Source organism: Chiloscyllium plagiosum, unplaced genomic scaffold (genome assembly GCF_037043375.1).
Source record: "Chiloscyllium plagiosum isolate Xiang-an unplaced genomic scaffold, Cpla_swu_hap1 HiC_scaffold_2, whole genome shotgun sequence".
NCBI lineage: Eukaryota > Metazoa > Chordata > Chondrichthyes > Orectolobiformes > Hemiscylliidae > Chiloscyllium > Chiloscyllium plagiosum.
Genome location: NW_028270140.1, coordinates 14,368,484 through 14,392,664, shown reverse-complemented (window position 1 = coordinate 14,392,664; position 24,181 = coordinate 14,368,484). Strand labels below are relative to the sequence as shown.

The 24,181-nt window shown below is 44.0% G+C and overlaps 1 protein-coding gene across 1 annotated transcript; it reads left to right on the top strand.

Annotated features, from left to right (window-relative positions):
* The first annotated feature begins 16,918 nt into the window (after nt 1–16,918).
* Nucleotides 16,919–20,527, top strand: tomm5 (translocase of outer mitochondrial membrane 5 homolog (yeast)). The gene is made up of 2 exons (XM_043719746.2): nt 16,919–17,076; nt 19,665–20,527. The coding sequence occupies exons 1-2, from the start codon at nt 16,956–16,958 to the stop codon at nt 19,697–19,699; spliced, it is 156 nt and encodes a 51-aa protein (XP_043575681.1). The 5' UTR covers nt 16,919–16,955; the 3' UTR covers nt 19,700–20,527.
* Nucleotides 20,528–24,181: the final 3,654 nt, after the last annotated feature.

Genomic DNA, 24,181 nt, shown 5'->3' with positions numbered 1-24,181 from the left:
ATAGCTAAATATCTATCATGACAGGTTAGCCTGGAATGGAAGATCACTGTAGCAAAGGTGATAATAAATATCTAATCATGACATTAGGAAAATATTAAGTAGAGTCTGGAACGAAAGACCATCGTTGCAAGAATTAGCACTAAATATCTCACTAAATATTTAAATTTTAGAATAACATTAAGTAGAATGTACAACTAAAGAGATAATGGGAACTAATATCGCTGGTTTATTGTGTAGCTAGAGTGAGGTAATTTGATTAATATAGTTGGACATGCTGATAAGCTAACAGAAACATGTTTAAAAAAAATATAAAAAACCATGGATGCTGACGTTCGGAGGTATTTGAGAATCTGCTTTCTCAGTGTCACGGTTTTTTGTTTGCAAATAAAAGACCTACTTCTTGAAGAATTCGCTGCATCTTCTGGTGATTCTCTACATTTTCTCCACGACAGGAACAGGTTATTTGATTGATTTGATTTGATTTATTGTAGTCACATGTACCTAAGTACAGTGAAACGTTTTGTTTTTTTGAGCTGTATAGGCAGATCATAAGAAACAAGGACATTCAGATCAGAGGGTACTTTGAGCGAGACATACAAGATTACAACTGCACAGAAGGTGCAGAAAGCATGATCAACATTAGCAAGATCAACATTATTTGAAATTAGAGGAGTCCATTCATCAGTCTAATAATGGCAGGGAAGAAGCTGTTCTTGAACTTGCTGCTGCATGTGTTCAAGCTTCTGTATCTTCTACCTGCCAGAAGAGGTTGTAGGAGAACCTTATCACAGATCTTTGCTGGCAGCCTTTTCCGTGGCAAGAGTTGTGTAAATGGAGTCCATGGACTGGAGGTTGTCTTCTGTGGTGGTCTGGACTGTGCACACCATGTTCTGTAGTCCCTTACAGTCCTGGGCAGAGCTGGGGCCATACCAGGCCATTATGCATCCAGACAGTAAGCTTTCTATAGTGCCTCTGAGAAAGTGATGACGGTACTTATGAACATGCCAAATTTCCTAAGTCGCTTGAGGAAGAAGAGGCACTGTTGTGCCTTTTTAACTATAGCATCGACGTCCAGGACAGTTTGTTGGTTATTGTCATTCCTGCTTTAGATTGAGTAACATATAATAAGACAAAATGAAGAAATTACCTCATCACAAAGGATGCTGCAGATAAGAGTGATCAAGGTGTAATAGAATTTTACAATCAGTTTGAGGGTCAGCAAGTTTAACCCAAAACTAGTGTTGTACCTTTCCAATTGTCCTTAGTTAAGCTTGAAGGCAGTGTGGTTAAAGCTGAGTAAAGATATGAGACAGTAGTGAAGCAATGCCAGATCATTTAATAAGAAATTTCGTGATTCTTGATAAAAATATATTCCATTGAAAAAGAATGGCTCTATGAGAAGGATGCACAACTTTGGTCAACTAGAGAAGTTAAGGATGGTACCAAATTGAAAGCAAAGATGCACAATTCTTCAAAGATTAGTGGGAGGCGAAAGGATTGGGAAAAAAGTTGATACCAGTAAATGATGACAAACAAAAAAGCAGAGGAAGAAATTGGAGTATGAGAAAAAAAACTAACAACAAATATAAAAACAGAACAATAAAATCTTCTGAAAATACATAAAAGGAATAGAATAGCTAAAGTAAGCATAGATCACTAAGAAGGGGAGACTGGAGAATTAATAATGGTAAATAAGAAAATGACAGAAATGCTGGTACAATTACAACATTTAAAAGACAGCTGAGTAGGTATATGAATAGGAAGGGTTTAGAGGGATACGTCCCAAAACCTGGCAAGTGGAACTAGATTAACTTAGGATATCTGGTCGGCATGGAAGAGTTGGACTGAAGGGTCTGTTTCCATGGTTTATGTACAGTAGAATAGCTTTCTTGCTACAAGGTGAGAGACATTTGTTGCAGTGATCTGCTGTTGATCTGGGACGAGCAAACCCTGGGGGAACCAGGAGTATAAGCAGCACGATGGTGTTAGGGGTGTTAGCACGGATGAAATGATATCAGTCCGAGACCAGAGTGCGGTTCAACAATCGGTAACGTTGATTGATACAGTAACACCGGCGGAGACCAACCGAGGTCCAAATCTCTGCTGTTCCCGCACGCTGCTACACATTATATACCTTTCTTTGTCAGGATGTGAGGATTTTGAGTATGAATGGGGTGATAGTTCCCCATCATCGCTGGAGTAGGTGCAAATGGTGGGTTTCCTGCCGTCCCAGGAGAGTTGCAGTGTACACACAATAGGGTGCTAATTGGATTATGTAAACGGGTCCGGGTACTATCTGCTTGTCTCTCTCTGTGAGGGCTGGGGGCTAGCACCCCCCCTTTGTTCCTTTGGGGTGCTGGTGTGTATTAGTCTGTTCGTTCCTGTCTGGTGGATGCCTGTCCTTTGTGTCAGGATGGTTCTGTATTGATGAATATGGGTGTGTTTCAGTCAGTCTCTTGATTTGATTAGGAGATGGGTTTCCATATTAATTAGCTCCGGAGTTTCGGTCTATGAGTCATGGTTAGTGTCTGGCCTAGTGTGGATTTGATCTGTCCTCTGGCTCCCATCTCCCGGTCAGGTGGGCAGACCGGCAGCTGCTGAGTTCTGTGGGTTTAAGCTGCGGCTGCCGTTTAAAACACAAAATGAATTCCTATAGTTTTACCGATGTAGGCATAGTCCCGTGGCAAATGCGGGGCGGCTCTGATGCCCACTTGCAGGGGAATCAGTCAGTATGGTGTGGCCCTACATTTCAGTGACAGAGAAATTTGCCTTGCAGACAAAGGTCTATGTTACAAGCACAGACCTCAGCTTGGGCAGCATTATAGCCCAGTTCAGCATCAGCATTGGCAGCATTATAGCACTGTTCAGCATCTGTCTGAGGGGTTCACAGATAGGTCATTAGCCATTCTTTCTGAGGATATCCGTGGTCATCCATGTGCCAGCCCTGGAGATTATGTGGTCTGGAGATGGGGCCAGTAATACTGGAGGAATCTGGAAGTTGTGTAGAATGTATGAGCATTAGCAGCTCCATGGATAGATAGATTGATTTGATTTATTGTCACATGTACCTAAGTACAGTGAAAAGCTTTGTTTGCGAGCAGTACAGGCAGATCACGGTCATAAAGGACATACAGATCATAGGGTACTTCGAGTGAAGCATATAGATTACACTGCACAGGATGTACGCGAAGCAAGATCAACATTATTTTAAGGTAGAGTATCCATTCATCAGTCGAAGAACAGCAGGGAAGAAGTTATACTTGTACCTGCTGATGCGGGTGTTCAAGCTTCTGTACCTTGTGTCTGACAGAAGAGGTTATAGGGGAGCATTATAGGGGTGCGATGGGTCTTTGATGATGTTAGCAGCCTTTCAGTGTCAAGATGCCGTGTAAATGGAGTCCATGGATAGAAGGTTAGCTTCCGTGATTGTATGGGCTGTGCACACAACTTCTTTAGTTTGTTGCGTTCCTAAACAGGGCACTTGCTGTACCAGACCGTTATGCACCCAGACAATATGCTTTCTATGGTACATCTATAAAACTTGGTGAGGGTCCTTATGGACATGTTGAATTTCCTGAGCCGCCTGTGGAAGAAGAGGCATTGTTGTGCCTTTTTTAACTGTCACATCTACGTGGGAATTCCAGGACAGGTTTTCAGTTATCGTCACTCCGAGAAACTTGAAACTCTCAACCTTCTCAACCCCTGCTCCATAGATGTAGATGGGAGCTTGTTTTCCTCATTTCATTCTGAAGTCAATTCTTTAGTTTTGCCACCATTGAGAGTGAGGATCTTATCATTGCACCACATCACCAAGCCCTCTGCGTCCTTTCTGTATTCTGACTTGTCATTGTTTGATATCTGTTCTAGCATGGTATTGTCATCAGTAAACATGTAGGTGGTGTTCATTTGGAATTTGGCTACATAGCCATGGGGGTACAGGGAGCACAGTAGGGGGTTGAGAATGGCAAATAAACATCAGCATATGAAGAGGGGAACCAGGGTCTTCAGGGTCTATAGAGAAATGGTGTGCAGAAGATTTTCCAATTCTTTCTGGATGAGTGATGGACAAAGCAGAAGATATCTCTGCATGACTAGAGAACTGGTCACATCCATCTGCTACCTCCTGCCAACAGATCTGCAGCCTCAAGGCATGGGAAGGAAGAGCTATGCCTGTGGGCCTGACGGTCACATCAGCCCTGAACTTCCTCATCGTCGTCCCCTTCCAAGTTCAACTGCAGATTTCTGTGGCACCTCGCAAACTACAGCTCAAAAACCTTTTCTTGAGTTCCCCAATGGCCTTTAAGTGAAAGCAATCATTAGTCCAGTTCACCATGACCCACACAGCTAACCTCCCTAAGCCCTGGGAGTTGCAGCTATTGCTGGGTTCCTTCAGGTGCAAGGGGGCACTCCCATAGTACTCAGGGCTCCATGGCATCATCCAGCCAGATTCCTAAACAGCAAGGGGCTCCACTCCCTTTACCTCCAGCTCATTTATGACCACAGTCAACAATTCCTGCAGAAATATGTCCACTATCAACACATTATCCTCTCCAGACTGATCTCAAAACGCCGAGGTCCTGGCTCCACCCTCTGCAACTGGATCCTCAGCTTCCTGACGCACAGACCACAATCAGTGAAGATAGACAACTACACGTCCTCTGCAATAACACAGCTGGAGCCTGGGAACCTCATATCCCTGATTCTGCCATCTTAGCTCTTGTTCACCTTCATCTCCCTAGTCTTGTCAATACTAAGACAGCTGCAGGGTTCAGTGGTTCACATATCTGGCATGGAATTACTGATTAGATTCCCTACGGTATGGAAACTGGCCATTTGGCCCAACAGGTCCACACCAATCCTCTGGAGGATAACCCACCCAGACAAATTCCCCTACCCTATATTTACTCCTGACTAATGCACCTAACACTATGGGCAATTTAGCATGGCCAATTAACATAACCTGCACATCTTTGGACTGTGGGAGGAAACTGAAGCACCCAAATTAAACCCACGCAGACACAGGGAGAATGTGCAAACCCCACACAGATAGTTGCCCAAGGAGGGAATTGAACCTGGGTCCCTGGCGCTGTGAGGCAGCAGTGCTAACCACTGAGCCACCGAACCACCCATTTGATGTGAAAGAAGAGTAAGAATACAATGTATGCTTTGCATTTGGCAACTTGTAGTCAGTGGTAATGTTGGGACCTATTCAGGATGAAAGCTAGCTGTCCCACCCACCAGTTGTACATGGAAATGTACAACCTACATATCCATGGCTGCCCTCCCCTTTCCTGATGCTGCCGAATGCAAAATCTTTGTGCTCTTTTCCTGACATTGCTGTGCACGCATGTATCAAGTAGCATAGTTTGGATCGATCTGCCCTGTTTACCCCTCCAGCCCGACACATTGGTAGGATCAGTCCACATAATTCTCTTGTGACAAAGTGGTTACTTCTCATTTGCATGAGCTTGTGAATGGTCCTGTGCAAACAATTGCACATTCATCCATCCCCCACACCTCAGGAGAAAGTGGGGACTGCAGATGCTGGTGATCAGAGTCAAAAAGTGTGGTCCTGGAAAAGCACAACTGGTCAGGCAGCATCCGAGGAGCAGGAGAATCAACATTTCAGCATAAACCCTTCATACCCTACATCTCAACCCACCACTATCAGCACTGCTGGTGGACCTCCCCCCACTTGTGAAAAGTTAAGAAATGAATGGGACGGAGCTATTTACAGCATTTCAACATTCAAGGACCCTTAATGTGCAATGGTTGCTTAACTTCAATGCAAAGGCCTTCTGGAATTGCTCACACAAACGCTTTTGGCACTTATAGTTTCACTATCTTGATTAGGGATATCATGTTTTGTGATGGTTGTGTCCAAACACATATGCACATATCTGGGGTCCCTTTCTCTTATGCTGCGCACTGTCCAAAACCGTCCTCTGGAAAACAACTGATGCAATTTTGGCTCTTTCACCCTCACCCATCCTTTTCAAGTACATTTTCCTCCCCATAACTTTTGCTGGACTTGCCCTTCCATCGCCCATTACTTCTGTCTTCCTCCAATTTCACCCCCTCAACCCGTTGACTATCAACCCTTCCACCATCTCTTTGGATATTTCTGCTCTTTTCCCCAGTCCTCATTGAAATCCCATGTTCAGACTCATTCTTACACTCACCCCGTCATTAAGTTCCACAGCTCTGTCTCCCTCCCCCTCACACCAACTTATCCCATTCTGTTCCCTGTTCTTGTCATGGATATGGAGGTTGTACTTTTCCATGTACAGCTGGTGGGTGGGACAGCAAGCTTTCATTCTGTTCCGTAGCTCTTACAGTTCCATTCTCTCCCTTTCCTTTACACCCAGCCCAGCTTTCTGTCGTTTTTTTTGTCAATGCTCCTTTTGATCTTGTTTTAGACAAATTCCTCATTTAAGTTGGTTCCCTCTTTTTCGCATGGACAGAGTAATGGGCCCCTTGAGATTTCATCCCTGACACTTTAAGTGTATGATGGTAGATTGCATAAAAATAAAACGTTTCAGCTCAAACTCTGCAAGTGTTTGTGCAAAGAAATGGCTTTTTCCTGAGGCAGTCAAGTTAGTGAAGATATTTTCCCTTTCCAGAGGCTGAATGAGGCATTGGACATCAATAGACACACACCTCATATATATAATTGGGTTTTTGCACAAATGTATTTCCTATTTTTGGCAAAAATAAAGTTGCACCCATGAATGAAATTCTAGCAGGCTCGGGTGTTAATAGGTATTCATGAAACGTTAATGAATGCAAAACAGGTTATTGCCAACTGCAATTAGGAAATCCAACACATCTGAAAAATTCCAAGAACAAACTAACAAACGCTTAACATCCTGTTTGCAAATTAACATCTGACCTCCTGCCCAATTGAGCTCATCTGCCTACCTTTGAAAAAAGCTCTGGAAGACCAATAAAATTGTACCTCGGAGTCAAGATGTAATCAGCCACTTTGGAAGGATGGAGAGCTGAGATCTTAATTTTTCTCCCAACTTGTAGTTTTGATGGTGAGAGGCCACATTGCAATGCAGTGCAGCAGAAGTCTAGTAGCGCTGTGAGGAAGCATGTCCTATTCTTCAAGAGGCTTTTGAGTATTTAGTCTCCATGTTCAGCTTTTCCATTCAACCAAGGCTATCTTGGTGATCCAGTGATGTGTTTGAACCATGAAATGGTGCAACAGTTCTCAAATGTCTCAATGGCAAATTATCAGATATTCCATTAGTATCTAGAATTCCATTACTGCCAAATATTTCATGTAGGACCTTGGTATCTGTGTTTGTGGTGTTGAAGTGTAATTTCTTTACTTTGATGCATTGAGAGAAATAAGGGGTCACTTATAAACAAAAGCCATCCTTCAACCACAAACAGGTCAGTTCCAAAACACTCCGAACACTGGGTGGGAAAGATATTTGGAATCAATAATTCTTCTCTTTCATGGCTAAGTCTGTCTTGAGACTAACAAACTATTATAAGGTCTACCATCTGTTGAGTGATTCCTGGACACCATACTGAAGCTTGCCCAGGTGTCCTTGATGTATCTTGCCTGTATTAGTTCTCAGTGAAAGAGGGATTATGAATCTGTCATCACAAAGTAATAGATCATCAAAAATAGTAAGCCGTTGCCTGTTTTTAAAACAGATTTTCATAATTAAGCAAACAGGTTTATTTTCAAACCAATATGGGGATAAATTTGGGATCCTTTCTCTGTCCCGCTCTGATGAATGTAAGCTTTGTTTCTGTTGCTGGCCACAACATTGTTGTTGCGTGAGTTTGTGAATTCAGTTCTCCAGCAATTCTTTATCAACTAAGCTTGTCAACAGTCACTCAGGGGAAGGCATCTGCTGATATCTGTAATTAGACTTGCAAGTACTTGGTCTTTAACAAAACGTACAGACGTAAATCTCATGAGACAAAGGCAAAATCATTGTATACACGGGCGCACTTTTTGCCAATTCCTTTTCAACTAATAATGAGATCAGTAGTTTATAATTGGTCTCAACAAGAACAATGAGATCCAGTTTGTAATCTGAAAATCTGACACTTTAGTGAAAGGGCTACCTTTTTAACAAACACATATTGGGTTTCTGTATCAAATAACCATTACAATGTGGAGGATACTGGTTTTACACATTTATTTGGCAGCTCTTTGAAGAGAACTTCTCCAATATCTGTGACAGAACCATTCACAGTAAAAATATTGGGGAATAATGGGTTGCATTGGGCTAAGGCATTTGCAAAACTCAGTATGTCCTTGACCTTCTGAAATACCTCTTCTTGATATGCATTCCTCCATTCTTCAGACCTCTTGAGGAAGTGGGTTAAGAGTTCAATGATGGTTGCCAGGTTGGATAAAAATTTTGCTAACTGCTTTACCGTTTCCAGAAATCTTTAAGTCATATATAAGTTTGGAATAGGAAACTCTTTTACTGTCTTTGTTTTCTGGGGATCTGTCTTTATGCCATCTTCATCAATGATACGTCCGAGAAATTAAATGGAGTCCTTGGAGAACTCTCATTTCTCATTATGCAAGTGAGGGTTAACATAAAGTAATCATCAAATGCTCTTACAATATTGTCAAAGGCTGCAGCTTCCTCTCTTACATCCTGTTTTATAACGTGATCTACTATTGGACCTACAGAGGACAGAAATGTGTGCATTTGTTCATTCCTGTAATTCTGAAATGCTTCTGTTTGAATTGCCTCTTCCATAAAGTCCAGTTCAGTTCCCTCTCTGATCTAGTTGTAGTTTATAATCCGCTTGTAGGTGTGAAATCTTCTCCATTGTGGTTGTATTTCAGTGTATCTCACTTCACTGTATTTGTTCACAACTTGAATAAAGGAATAAATAGTTATTCATCCATGCTTGCAGGCAGCACAAGCTTGGTAGAGATAGTAAGGTGTGTAAATGGAACAGGAAGTTAGGATGAGACATAGATTAAATGAGTGGACAATAGCTATGCCAGTTGTCACAGACACCCTCCTAATAAATTTACCAAGTTACAACTTCCACAGAGTATGGGGGGATAGATATCCCAGATTTTAAGTGATATCAAGTAAGTGCTCTACTGTCCTATATGAGTGACTGGGTGTGGAAGGATCCAAGGTCAATGTGGCTTGACATTGAGGCCTCCCAGTTAAGGTCCAGTCCTTAATTTGCTGTTTATGGATAGGATGAAATCTGTTACTGAGCATTGTAGAAGCCCGATTGTCATCAACACGGTTAAAGTGTGGGTACTGATGCAGCAGGGCATGAGACCTCCCCATTTACCCCCTTAGTTGGAGGCCCAGAATTCAAGCTGGGATCAATGGATTCTGGCTTTAAAGTAGGAGGTCAAGGGAATCAGTATAAATTGAGCTAATTTAAACTATTTTGCTAAGTTCAATTATTTATCAAATTATAACAGAGAAAAGGTTGTTCCGTATCTTTGTGATAGTTTTGATTTGTTTCGTAAGAGTAGTCGGTAGTTTATTGTTAATGTTTTTGTAATATAAGATTGTTATACTATCTTTTGTATTTTTAAAATAAAAAAAAACATTTTGATTTAAAAAAACTATGCTAGTTGGTGTTTAATGTAGGAACACGTGAGATCAATCATTTTAGATCACAGAAAGATACATCCATTTATCTTCTAACTGGTGAGAAACTAGGGAGTATAGAGAAGCAAAAACATTTGTGAGTTCAAATACAAAACTATTAGACAAGTATAAAAGGGCAGACAAATATGATAATAAAATATCTCAAGAGGTCTTGCTTCAGTGGTATACAGTATTGGTCAGACCTCCATCTTGAGTAATGCAGTTAGTTTTGTGCACTGCACCTCAATAGGAATATGGGCTGAATCTTGCTTTTTTTTGGCTAAGTATGAGACATGGTATTTTCTTGAGGGATACTCACCATGGGTCTAGCAAGATCTCTCTCCATATCTCACCAATTCCAACTCATTAACTGCCTACACTATTACTACAGCGTTTGTTATATCCAACTCTAGCCTATCTTACCATACTCTGTTCCAAAAACAACTCCCCTCTTCCCAGATATCTGCCAAAATTCCAGCATCCCTGGTAGCTGTGCCATATTTAACAGGACACCCAGACAAGCACTGGCATTCCAAAGCCGCCAATCTCAGATCAAGGACAGAGTCTGAACATGTCAGGACGTTAACATGGCGATTCTCTGACAGGAGCTTTGAGGTCCTGGTTGAGGACCCCTCTTCCCAGAGGACACCAGACGAGGCTGTGGCACAAGATCTCAGTAGCAGTATTCTTGCTAAGGTTTTATTTTTCTCCTTCCGAGCTCCATTGGCAGCAGCAACGTCCAGAACCAGAGGTCAAGGTGCGGCACAGTGATTGTTGCAGTTCTGCTGAGCAGCTGAAGGCTCCACTGTAGTAAAGATTGTCACATGGGTCAGCATGAAGGAATGGCCAGTTGTGCTATAGGAAGGCGTAGAGGCTAAAGGTGTTTTTTGCTTAGAAAGCTGCTGTGTATCAGTGCATGTCCTTTGTTTTGTTAGAGATATTGTTCACTGTAGCAAAATAAGTGCCACACTCTTCCTGCTGCCATCTGTCTTACTCTATCTCTGTTCTCCCCAAATGCTTTGTCATTCTTACTATTGCCTGCCGCATCTCCCCTCCCTTCTTCTCTATCCTGGAGGACACAGCCCATATAGGGGGCCAACAGCCTCATGGTAATATTGTTGGAATATTAATCATAGACCCAAGTAATGTTCTGGGTACCAGGGTTTGAATTGTGGAAGATGATAACAATTAAAAAAACTTAGAGTTAAGAGTGATTGCTGATTGTTGGAAAGCCCATCTGGTTCACTAATGTCCTTCAGGGAAACTGCCATCCTTAACTAGTCTGGCCTACGTGTGATTCGAGACCCAGAGCAATGTGGCTGACTCTTAACTGCTCTCTGGGCACTTAGGCATGAGCAGTTAATGCTGGCCTAGCCAGTGACACCTTCTTCATATGAATGAATAATAAAAATACCAGGGCAGAAAGGTAGAGGGTGGTCTGGCATTCTACTACTTGATCCCTAAGAGGAGAGAATTCTGCCCCTCTCAGGAGGCGACCGAGACTGTGCTTGTGGGGATGTTGAGACAACCAGGTCCCACTCTTCATTCCGTTGCAGTTCTCACAGGAACCCCACGTCCATAGCGCATCACTTCTAACCGGCAGCCACGCTGCTATCTCTCTCTTTTATATCGCAGATCCTGTCAACATTTCCACCGGCTCTGGAGAGAAACAGTCAGCTATCCAGCACTTCACCCTCCGATGGCGAGAGAGAAACAAGCCCCTCAGAAGAAGCATTGACAAGGCAACCTCCTGCCTCTCCCACCAGCCCTCTAACACACACCTCAGTGGGAAAGTTTGCCTTAGAAAGTGTGGGGCAATAACTGGTGAGCACCTCACCATAACAATGCAGGCAGCTGGCACTGGGAGGGCAGGCAGACACCAGATACCTGCTCAGCCCCAGGCAGGAGAAGACATGGTGGTGTGGGGAATCAGGGACTTTGACCAAATGCACTGGGAAGAACAGCAGCAGCAAAATGGCATGTTGGAGGGAGTGGCCCCTATTGCCCAGAAGCTGCAGCCGTGCAGTGATTGTCCATCTGTGTCCGTGGACCCTCAGGATCTACTCGATAGGCACATGTGCCCACACTCTATTGCCTCAGCCACTGGTTCTCAGGACTGAAGGCATGGTGACAGAGGGATGGGAACCAGGTGTGCACTCTGCATGACCCCATCCTCTCCAGGAGACAGTGCAGTGCCTGGACATAGCCTGCCAGAGAAGGAACCACACACAGCAATCTCCTCTCAGGACACTTCAGAGGAGGCTGAGGCCTCCCCCTCCCACCGCCTAAAACAAGGGACATAACATAAAATTGGATTCATGCTTGAGGGAAATTAATATTAACTATTTCCCTACGTATTCCTAAAACAAGTTTGTTAATTTGGTTCTTATCTAATAAAATGGGCTCATCTAATTTTACAATCCATTCTCTGTTGGTTAAGCTGCTGTCTGGAGTTGCAGAATGTTGTTAAAGTGTTTCAAACAATGAAAATTTGATAGACTGCTTACAAAAAATCTATTTTTTTTCTTGTGGGGACAGGCAGGACAAAAGGCCACTATTTGAGCCAATAAGACATATTCTACAACTGAAATAAACCTCTCTCCTAGAGCCATGTCTTCACCAAGAGGACAACGTGGTCTTTGTTTGCAAATTGTCACCTATTTTTCAGTACTATCCGAGCCATAGGTGAGCAGAATTCTCAATTACAAATGCATGCATACTTAAAGTTAATGCACTTGTTATAACAACAATGCCTGTGTGAAATTGTATAATGGATTGCAAAAGCACACTTAGGATTTCAGTAACAAGCATATTGCAAGATTGTAAATGAAATTCTGCAATGAGATTCGATTCTCTTACAGGCATTTTATCTATTACAACAATTACATGATGTTCTCAGCAGAGGGAGACAGGATACAGGGCAGAAGGAGCTGCTGTGATTGTAAATCCATATTCAAAGTGATCTCTGTAATTTAAGGTCTAACTGCTGATATCTGCTGCATGTTAACAAGTAATACCTGTAATGCAATTGGAGAAATATAAATGGCTACAAGTGTACGGTAATTATTGTCTCAAACTTGGGCTTGGACTTTCAAATGAATTCTGAAAATCCACTTTATGCACTTTTTTACCTTCCCCAAAATTTCACACCAAACACATGTGGGATTTTGCCTGGGGTTGTTGTTCTCCCACACAAGACTTGTGTTTGCAGGGCATAGTTTGTTTTACTGGGTGCAAAGGCAAGCTGGTTAGAAGGCCTACCTCTATTCCCAGAATATTTTAAAGTGTGAAACCTCACCCTTGTACATACATACCCCATGGTTTTCCGTCATCCTCCATAGCCATTTACCTCGAATCCACTACATACAGTCCACAGAGGCTACGTAAGACATTCGAAATTAGTTTAAATGCATTTGCCATCAATAAAATTTGTGACAACCTCTTAAAATTCTCATTCAAACACACTACCATTGATACTGCAAAAAAGCTTTTCCACTGAAAAGACATCATTATTTAGGCTGTTTTTGATGTGGTTTCTGTTTGTGTACACAATCAAAGCTGACTACGTTATCACAACCCCATAAAGTCAGTCCCTTGAAAAGCTGTCATCTGGCTGTTGGATGTTAGAACTCAGCCAAGTATTCATTTTGGCTACAGTTTTCAAAACATTATCTTCCCAAGTCCAAAGGCTGAAATTGAAAGAAATGGTGTCATCTGCATTTAAACAGATTGTCTGCCAATCAGTGGAGGGGAGCAAGTGTTAAAGTTGTTTTAAATGCCCAAATTTTGGGATTATTTTCTGTCAGAATTGTCTGCAGATTTAAATCCCAGTGTTATTCCTGATGGAAAGTATTTTACAACACTTTTTTTTTTGACATTTTTGAAAGCGTTATGGCACTTTGTCTAATGGAAATACTGTAATGTATTTCAATGCTTACACATTACTGGTTACTGTAATAGCTTTCTCGAGTCTTTATCCATTTAAATAATATGCAGCTCCTCTATTCTTCCTGTAAAAGTAGCCTCACATTTTCCTGCATTACATTCCATCTGCCAAGCTCTAGCCAGATCACTTAACCTGACCACATGCCTATGTAATCCCTTTGTGTCACCCTCACCATTTCCCTTCCCACCTATTTTGTGTCTTGGCTACTGACTACGCACATTCACTTTCCTCAGCCAAGTCATTAATATATATTGTAAATATATTTTGTAAATATTTGTGGCCCCAACACTGATCTCTGTTGTATCCTACTACTAACTGATTTCTATCCTGCAAATCCTTTCATTATCCCAACTCTATTTATAATAAGACTATTCTCAACACGACTGGTTCTTGGGAGAAAGTGAGGACTGCAGATGCTGGAGGTCAGAGTTGAAAAGTGTGGCACTGGAGAAGTACAGTAGGTCAGGCAGCATCTGAGGAGCAGGACATTCCTGATGAAGGGGTATGCCTGAAACTCTGACTCTCCTGATCTTCGGATGCTGACTGACCTCTGTGTTTTTCCAGCACCACTTTTCGACTATTGGTTCTTATCTGATTAAAAGTCTCTTTATGTGTGATATCTTATTGCATGCCTTTTAGAAATCCGAACATGTTACATCTACTTGTTCCCCTTTATCATACTACTTGTTACCTCCTCAAAGAATTTTGATAATTTTGTCAGGTATGATTTCTTCTTCATGAAGCCACATTGACTCTACTTGAATGTTATGAATTTCTAAATGTTGTGCTGTAACACCCTTTGTAATAGAATCTAACATTTTCCTAATGACAGATGTTAAGCTAGTTGGCCTGTAGTTACCTGTTTTTTATTTTCTCTTATTTACATTACAATCCCATCTACTAGACTAGATGGGATTGTGGTTCACAAAGAGGTGTTAGCAATTCTGGAAAGTGTAAAAATAGCTAAGTCCCTTGTCCGGATGAGATTTATCCTAGGATTCTCTGGGAAACCAGGGAGGAGATTGTATCGCCTTTGGCTTTGATCTTTATGTCATCATTGTCTACAGGAATAGTGCCAGAAGACTGGAAGATAACAAATGTTGTTCCCTTGTTCAAGAAGGGGAGTAGAGACAACCCTGGTAATTATATACCAGTGAGCCTTACTTTGGTTATGGGTAATGTGTTGGAAAAGAAGGCATACAGTGTGTTAGCTTTTATTAGTAGAGAGATTGAGTTTCAGAACCATGTAGTAATGCTGCAACTGTACAAAACTCTGGTGCAGCCACACTTGGAGTGTTGCATACAGTTCTGGCCACCACATTATAGGAAGGATGTGGAAGCTTTGGAAAGATTTACTGGGATGTTGCCTGGTATGGAGGGAAGGTGTTACGAAAGGCTTAGGGACTTCTTCAGTAACAAATATGAGACATGTTTCCATGCAGCTCAGGCAAACCTTTCCATACAGAAATCAGTTTTCACAGTATTAACTCAATGCTACCTTGGACAGAAGAAGGTTGAGAGGTGACTTAATTGAGACATAGAAGGTAATCAGAGGGTTAGATAGGGTGGACAGTGAAAGCCTTTTTCTTTGTATGGTAATGGCTAGCATGAGGGGACATAGCTTTAAATTGAGGGATGATAGATTTGGACAGATGTCAGGGGTAGTTTCTTTACTCAGAGGGTAGTAGGGACTGCAACTTCAAGGGCATTTAAGTGGTCATTGGATAAACATATATAGATGAAAATGGAATAGTGAAAGTTAGATGGGCTTCAGATTGGTTTCACAGGTTGGTGCAACATCGAGGGCTGAATGGCCTCTACTACGCTGTAATGTTCTACGTTCTATTGGTAGTTTTCCAATTGTCTGGGTCTTTTCCAAAGTCTAAGGGCTCTTGAAAAATTACTTTCAGTGCACCCAGTACACCTGTAGCTACTTCCTTTGGTGTCCTAGAATGCAACTGTCTGGTTCAGAGGTCTTGTTAGCCTTTAGCCCCATTACTACCACCATTTAAGTAAATCTACCCAACTCAATACTTTGTGTTTTTCCATCATTCTTGTTTCAAATCTCCAGATTTTGAATGTTACATGTGGCTGTTCACTAATACTTGGAAAGTACAGATATTGATATTGTGGGCAAACATTTAAATACATTTGTACACCATTTCTTTGCCTTATTAGCAAGCCACTTCAATTCAGTAGATCAGTGTCACAAGCACAGGATAGTCACAAGGTAATACTGTGAAAACTGATTTCTGTATGGAAAGGTTAGCCTGAGCTGCATGGGAACATGTCTCATATTTGTTACTGAAGGGAGTGGTTATCAGTCTGAGAGGACAAAATGACCTATGATACAAGGGATATTGAAGCACTGAAGAAAGTGCAGAAAAGATTTGCAAAAATATTACCAGGTGGTCGGTCCAATTTCATTCCTTTCTAGCAACTGATGCTTATGAGGCCATTTCAGAGGATAGTTCTCAGTCAACGCTGTGGGTCTGGAGTCACATATGGGCCAGACAAGATAAGGACAGCAATAAGGGCATAATGAACCAGATGGGTTTTTACAGTATTCAACAACAGTTTCACAGTCATCATTGGACACTCAATTTCTCACACCGGTGGGGGGGGGGGGACTTATCCCGGCTCTCACACATTGCTCACGGGGGAGGGGTGGTTATCTCGGCCCTCACACCGGGATCACGGGGGGGAGGGGATTATCCCGGTTCTCACACCGGGATCACGGGGGAGGGGAGGGAGGTTATCCCGGCTCTCACACCGGGATCACGGGGGAGGGGAGGGAGGTTATCCCGGCTCTCACACCGGGATCACGGGGGGGAGGGGGTTATCCCGGCTCTCACACCGGGATCATGGGGGGAGGGGGTTATCCTGGCTCTCACACCGGGATCCCGGGGAGGGGAGGGAGGTTATCCTGGCTCTCACACCGGGATCACGGGGGAGGGGAGGGAGGTTATCCCGGCTCTCACACCGGGATCACGGGGGAGGGGAGGGAGGTTATCCTGGCCCTCACACCGGGATCACGGGGGGGAGGGGGTTCTCCCGGTTCTCACACCGGGATCACGGGGGAGGGGAGGGAGGTTATCCTGGCCCTCACACCGGGATCACGGGGGGTTCTCCCGGTTCTCACTCGGGGATCACGGGGGGGGGGGGTTATCCCGGTTCTCACTCCGGTGTCTTATCTGTAACGCACGTGACTCCAACCTGAGAGCGGAACCGCCCATTTCCGGGTCGGTCATGTGACCCCTGCGGGGGCGGAGTCAGGCGGCCGACGTCAGGCGCCGCCATTGGCTCGCCATCCTTCACGCTGATTGGCGAAAGCGGATCACGTGTGGTTGAGGGCGGAGGCGGGGCTAGTGGGTGAACGGTCAGTCCGCCCGCGAGCCGCCATGTTTAGGATGGAGGCGCTCGGCCCGAAGATGGACCCGGAGGAACTGCGCAAGAAGATGAGGGCGGACGTACTCCGCTCGGTCCGCAACTTCCTCATCTACGTGGCCATCCTGCGGGCGAGTGAGTACCAGGAGGCGGAGGGGTCCCGGGCCCAATGGGAGTTCCCCACCCCGGGACTGGGCCTCCCACATGGCCCGCCTCAACACCCGGGGGAGCAAGCGGGGGCCACTGCGGCGGTTAGAGAGGGAGAGGGCGGTGTGGAGGGTGAGGGGGGGGAGAGGGCGGTGTGGAGGGTGAGGGGGGGGAGAGGGCGGTGTGGAGGGTGAGGGGGGGGGAGAGGGCGGTGTGGAGGGTGAGGGGGGGGGAGAGGGCGGTGTGGAGGGTGAGGGGGGGGGAGAGGGCGGTGTGGAGGGTGAGGGGGGGGGAGAGGGCGGTGTGGAGGGTGAGGGGGGGGAGAGGGCGGTGTGGAGGGTGAGGGGGGGGGAGAGGGCGGTGTGGAGGGTGAGGGGGGGGAGAGGGCGGTGTGGAGGGTGAGGGGGGGGAGAGGGCGGTGTGGAGGGTGAGGGGGGGGAGAGGGCGGTGTGGAGGGTGAGGGGGGGGAGAGGGCGGTGTGGAGGGTGAGGGGGGGGAGAGGGCGGTGTGGAGGGTGAGGGGGGGGAGAGGGCGGTGTGGAGGGTGAGGGGGGGGAGAGGGCGGTGTGGAGGGTGAGGGGGGGGAGAGGGCGGTGTGGAGGGTGAGGGGGGGGAGAGGGCGGTGTGGAGGGTGAGGGGGGGGAGAGGGCGGTGTGGAGGGTGAGGGGGGGGAGAGGGCGGTGTGGAGGGTGAGGGGGGGGAGAGGGCGGTGTGGAGGGTGAGGGGGGGGGAGAGGGCGGTGTGGAGGGTGAGGGGGGGGGAGAGGGCGGTGTGGAGGGTGAGGGGCGGGGAGAGGGCGGTGTGGAGGGTGAGGGGCGGGGAATAGACCGGGCGGGTGAGGGGCGGGGTGGAGCCGCGCAAAGTCACACTGACAGTCCCCATGATTCGGAGGTGCCGGTGTTGGACTGGGGTGGACAAAGTTAAAAATCACGCAACACCAGGTTATAGTCCGACAAGTTTAACTGGAGGCACTAGCTTTCGGAGCGACGCTCCTTCATCAGGCGGTTGTGATGAACCATCTGATGAAGGAGCAGCGCTCCGAAAGCTAGCGCTTCCAATTAAACCTGTTGGACTATAACCTGGTGTTGTGTGATTTTTAACTTTGTCCACCCCAGTCAGCCCTTGCCCGGGCTGTTAGGTTTCTCAGTGAATCTCCCAAATCAGATGCGAGGAACTGTTCTCCCTGTTCCTCAGCTCTGCTTGAACTGCCCGGAGCATCAACCATTTCCTCACCCACCGTGGGCCGTTGTAATAAATGTTGCATTCTATAGTAATAAAGTCATACAGCAAAGTGAGCAGTTCCTCCACCACATCTTCTGTCACATTGCTTAGGATCGGCATTCATGACATTTTAGGTGATTTGTCTCAGTACTTAACTTGAAAAACTAAATGTTGACATGCTGTGTCTGTGTGCAAGTGGTTTATCAAATTCAACCAGCCCACATTCCTCTTATGTGCCCATTTCCTGTACCTTTAATCTGCGAATTATATTAAATCCTATTGTGCTGGCCATTGAGGCCACTTTTGGAATATTGTGTGGACTTCTGGTCTCCCTGCTGTAGGAAAGATGTTGTGAAACTTGAAAGGGTTCAGAAAGGGTTTACAGGGGTGTGGCCAGGGCTGGAGAATTTGAGCTATAGGGAGAGGCTGAATAGACCTGGGCTATTTTCCCTGCAGTGTTAGAGGCTGAGGGTGACCTTAGAGGTTTATAAAATCATGAGGGCCATGGTTGGGGTAAATAGACAGGTCCGTCCCCCCCGGGGATGGGTGAGTCCAGAACTAGAGGGTATAGAATTAAGGTGAGGGGCAAAATTTGAAAGGACCTAAGGAGCAACATTTCATGCAGAGGATGGCGTGATCTGTCATGGTCTGGTCTCCTTCCTGTCGGAACGATGTCGTGAAACTTGAAAGGGTTCAGAAAAGATTTACAAGAATGTTGCCAGGGTTGGAGGATCTGAGCTACTGGGAGAGGCTGAACAGCCTGGGGCTGTTTCCCCAGAGCTGAGGGGGGAGACCTTATAGAGGTTTACAAAATTATGAGGGGCATGGATAGGATAAATAGACAAAGTCTTTTCCCTGGGGTCGGGGAGTCCAGAACTAGAGGGCATAGGTTTAGGGTGAGAGGGGAAAGCTATAAAAGAGACCTAAGGGGCAACTTTTTCACGCAGAGGGTGGTACGTGTATGGAATGAGCTGCCAGAAGATGTGGTGGAGGCTGGTACAATTGCAACATTTAAGAGGCATTTGGGTGGGTATATGAATAGGAAGGGTTTGGAGGGATATGGGCCGGGTGCTGGCAGGTGGGACTAGATTGGGTTGGGTTATTTGGTCGACATGGATTGGTTGGACCGCAGGATCTGGTTCCATGCTGGACATCTCTGACTCTAAGTGGAGATTTGTACAATAACAACAATTTGAGTCAACTAGATGTGTAAATGAATGGGAAGGATTTAGAGAGATATGGGTCAAATGCTAGCAAGTGTGGCTAGATTTACTCTGATATCTGGTCGGCATGGGCTGGTTGGACCAAAGGGTCCATTTCTGTGCTGTATATCTGACTCTGTCCTCTCTCTTTCAGCTCCATTTATCCTAAGTAAACTGGATAGTATATGAAATTCGCTGCTGGTATCAAAGACGTGCTATCTGCAAGATGGTTGTCAAGTGAAACCTGATGCTCATTGGTACAAAATGATAAATTGAATGGACAATTGGGAATCTCACTAAGAAGTGGATCTTTTAAACTTCAGGGCAAGCTGTCAACCCTCTACATATCGAAAACCTCTGTGCTACTGGATTAATTGTTGGTTATGCTTCTCTTACATTGAACAATTTGCCATTTAATTTTGCACAAAGCCTTTTGTAATTGTTTTATATAACAGATGCCCTCCTATATCAGTGTGCACCAAAAACTGTTTGTAATACATGGTGTCTGACTAAAGTATGAATCTGATCCAAAGTCAGCTAGATAAGTCACCTCAGTTTCCCCAACATTGGAGAAATATTTAGTGTTTGCTTAGTGATTCTGAGACTTGACCAACTTTATGAACCTGTAAGGAGTATGGAATTGCAAAAAATCTTGGAAATATTTGATGAAATTTGCCAGGCATGGCAGCAGGTTTGGAGAAAGTTGACATTTGAGTCTGTCATGACTGTTCTCCTGATCGGAGTTCTGAGCTTTTTCTGTTTTTTTTCTCTTCCCCCAGCATTTTGTTTCAGATTTCCAGCATCTGCAGAGTTTCAATCATTGGTAATGCTTGTCATTCCTCTTGAAGGGTGCACTGTAAGAAACAACATGGAGCATTGATACTTCCCCAGCTATAAGTTGAGTTGTTTTCTGCTGGATTTACTTTAAATGGTTTTGTATGAAAATTGATGCATTTTATTATCAATTAAACAATTGGTAATTATCTGTCTGGTCTGATTATAAAGATTGAAATCACATCGTTACTGTGTTACACCTCTGATTTCAATTCTTTCCTCTTGTCCTCTTCTATGCCCTTGGTCTTTTTGTATAGTATATTTAAATTGTAAGAGCAGTATCTGCTATGTATTTAGGTTCCCCTGTCTCTGAAATGTGGAAGCCTCCAATTTGCTAGCTTTTCATAAACAGGACATCTGTGATTTTCATTAATGAATTGTCTGACTGAACTGAAGGTGATACTTTTCACATTTTTAAGCAGTAAAGTGGAACCAGTAGCAACCAGCTGTTCTGTTCCAAATGTAAATGGGTAAGTTATTTTGTACATTCTGCCTGTTAAAGTAATTGTTCCACATGTCGGTTTATACAAGCAGAAGTAGACCATGTTTAGCCTGTTGAATCTGCTGTAACATTTAATATGGTAATCAGATCTGCCCACATACTCTAAAATGGGATCTAACTAGGGTTTTGTATAACTGCAGCATAACATTTGCACCCCTCAACTCCAGCCCCTTTAGATTTGGAAGCCAGCATCCCATGAACTGCCTTGACTATGTTGTGTGCCTATCTGTGGCATTTTAAAGAGCAACACACCTGAACCCCCCCACATCCACTGCATCTAACTTTGTGCCTTTTAAAAAAAAATCCATATCTATCCTTTTTTGGTCCAAAATGGGTAACCTTACATTTCTTTATTTAAATTAATCCATAGTTTTGCCTATTCACCTGATCTATCAATATTCTGTTATAATTTTATGCTGTTGTCAACATTGCAATGTTTCCCAATTTTCAGTAAATTTGGATTTTTGACATTTGTAGTGATTATCCAAGTTATTAATGAATGTTGTGAATAATTTGAGGCCCCAATACAGATCTCTGCAGGGCACCTCTTGTCACATTGTACCAAATCTATTTGCCTTTTAGTGTAATAGACAATCGATGGCTTAATTGTCTCTTTAATTTTGTAAAGATTTCCTTTCTTTCAGTATTGTTTACTCAATATTCTTTCTCATTTTCTGTTGAGTGCATGTTCCTGTACAACAAATGAAAGTCCACATTGTGCATACTATCTTCAGGACACTCCAAGATATTTGCTAACTATAAACCCAAATCCACTGTTGTCAGACTGAAATTTTCTTTAAGACAAAAGCTTAAATTGGACTAAGAAGCAGGCCATGCAGCCTTTCAAGCCAGATCCACCAGTCATTATGATCATGGCTGATTAACTCAATAGGCTGTTCCTGTTTTCTTTGTCTTCTGTTTTCCTCCCCCCCCCATCCCCATATTCTTGTATCAATTTAGTCACAGATGCTATATCCAACACCTTCTTGAAATCAGACGATGTTTTCGCCTCAAATTGCTTTCTGTGGTAGTGAATTCCATAGGCTCACCACTCTCTAGGTAAAGAAATCTCATCTCTGTGACGGAGTGTAATTAACAAGGATTGCAGAGGTAGTGGACTGCTAATATGAAGTACCAGCTCCACTTTGCTTAATTTTCATCTTAATAAGAGCAACATAGGTTAAACACTCAGTTTTAAATTTGCAGCATTTTTGTTCATGAAGACTCTTTCAATCTTTGTATGCTGCCCTAAATTAATCTCCAAGTGTTTGAAAATATCTAAGGCATGTAAGGTAACTAATAGGACACTAGAATCTGTTTCCTTGTGGGTCGGAATTCACCAAAAGGTATCATAACCTGGAAGAAATATTTAAATTTGTAGACACTTATTTCCATTATTTTCTCCACTTCACCAAAAATGTTCATTCTGCCCAACGTTCCCACTAGTCTGACGTTGTTTAGCCCCACATCCCCACCCTTTCAATTCCAATGATGCTCAGTTTTCCCTCACCCTAACAATGTTGAACCGTCACTTGGCAGTTTGCACCCTAGTAACAATTCTCGAATTCACCACCACCACCTCAAATAATGTTTGCCCCAGTATGTCCCCATACTTGCCAATCTTTACCCTCCTGAGTCCCTGGAATTCCTGGCTCCTCTCCTGCTGGTGCCAGAAGCATCACCATTGCTCAGGGTCTGGGGGAGGAGCATAGGGGCAAGCCATTCAGCCTCTTGAGCCCGTTCACCATTCAGTTAGACCATGGCTGATCTGTGGCTTAACTCCAAATATCTGCAGTTGGCCAACATCCTTTAATACCTTTTGCTTAACAAAAGTTTCCCCCTCAGATTTAAAGTTAACAACTGATCCATCATCCACTGCCATTTGTGAAGGTTACATCATATCACCCTTTGTGGTAAAAGCTTCCTAATATTTCTCCCGACCAGTCTGGTCCTGACTTTTAGACTCTGCCCCCTAGTTCTAGAATTCTTAATCAATGGAAATAGTTTATCTACCCTGTCTTTCCTCCTCAATATCTTGAAGGTTTTCAGGGTTAGAGTGGTGCTGGTAAAGCACAACTGTTCAGGCAGCATCTGAGGAGCAGGAAAATCAACGTTTCTGGCAAAAGCCCTTCCATCAGGAATATACCTTAAGGGCTTTTGCCCAAAATGTCAATTTTCCTGCTCCTGGGATGCTGTCAGAACTGCTGTCCTTTACCAGCACCACTCTAATCTAGAATCTGGTTTCCAGCATCTGCAGTCCTTGTTTTTACCTTGAAGATTTTCATCCGATCACCCCCTTACCATTTTAAAGAAAGTAGGCATAATTTGTATAATCTCTTCTCAAAGTGGCTCAGTGGTTAGCACTGATGCTTCACAGCGCCAGGGCCCGTGGTTCAATTCCCACTTCCGGTAACTGTGGAGTTTGCACATTCTACCTTTGTCTGTGTGGGTTTCTTCCGGGTGCTCCAGTTTCCTCCCACATTCCAAAGATGTGCAGGTCAGATGAATTGGCTTTGCAAATAGTGTTATGTGCAAATAGAGGTTAAATATAGCATAGGAGAATGAGTCTGGGTGGCTTCTTTGCGGAGGGTCAGTGTGGACGTGTTGGGCCGAAGGGCCTGTTTCCATACTGTAGGGAATCTAATCTAAAACTCAAGTCCAGCTTTCATTCTTATAAACTACAGAATACTCCCTCAAGGTTGTTCGGTCCCTCCTAAGGTGTGGTGCCCAGATTCCCCATCGGGGAAAGAGGGTGTAAGAAAGACATCCACCACCCCTTAGTGAATGTTTCCAGGTTTTCTCTCATCAACAAACTGCTTGTGAGTTCATGGCACTGATAATGCCCTGATTGCCAGCTCACATATTGGGTGTGAAATCTGATGATGCTGTACTGAACTCAATTACTGCAGCAGCTTGAAAGACTTTATGGTTTGCTGGCTTTTTCAACTGTGAGCTACTTTGGTAATTGGAACCTCAATTGAATTCAGTAGCAGTAAAAGAATGATCCATTTCCAACGGCAATGTTGCCAATCACTGATGAGGAAGAGAAGCGGGGTTTTCTTTGCTACTGCATGTTGCCTATATCCTGGTTATCAGCTTTTGGAGAGTGGTGAAAGTATATCTGGAAATGGTTAGAATTAACTGCTCAACTCAACTAGTATAAAGATATCATTGTCCTGCCTTTTCAGACTTGCATTTGTTTACAATTAGTTTTCACACTGCTTTAATAACTTTCAATGTTTACCAAGACCTTCCATAATGTACGTAGGTACACCATCTACAAGTAGACGTTCCTTCTCTTACATCGACACTGAATCCATTGTGCAATTTAGGAG

What these genes read in the sequence shown, in the direction of transcription:
- tomm5 (XM_043719746.2), top strand. Translation starts at nt 16,956, where the DNA reads ATGTTTAGGATGGAGGCGCTCGGCCCGAAGATGGACCCGGAGGAACTG. An exon ending in CGTGGCCATCCTGCGGGCGA is followed by an intron (nt 17,077 to 19,664) that starts GTGAGTACCAGG and finishes TCTCTCTTTCAG; the next exon opens with CTCCATTTATCCTAAGTAAA.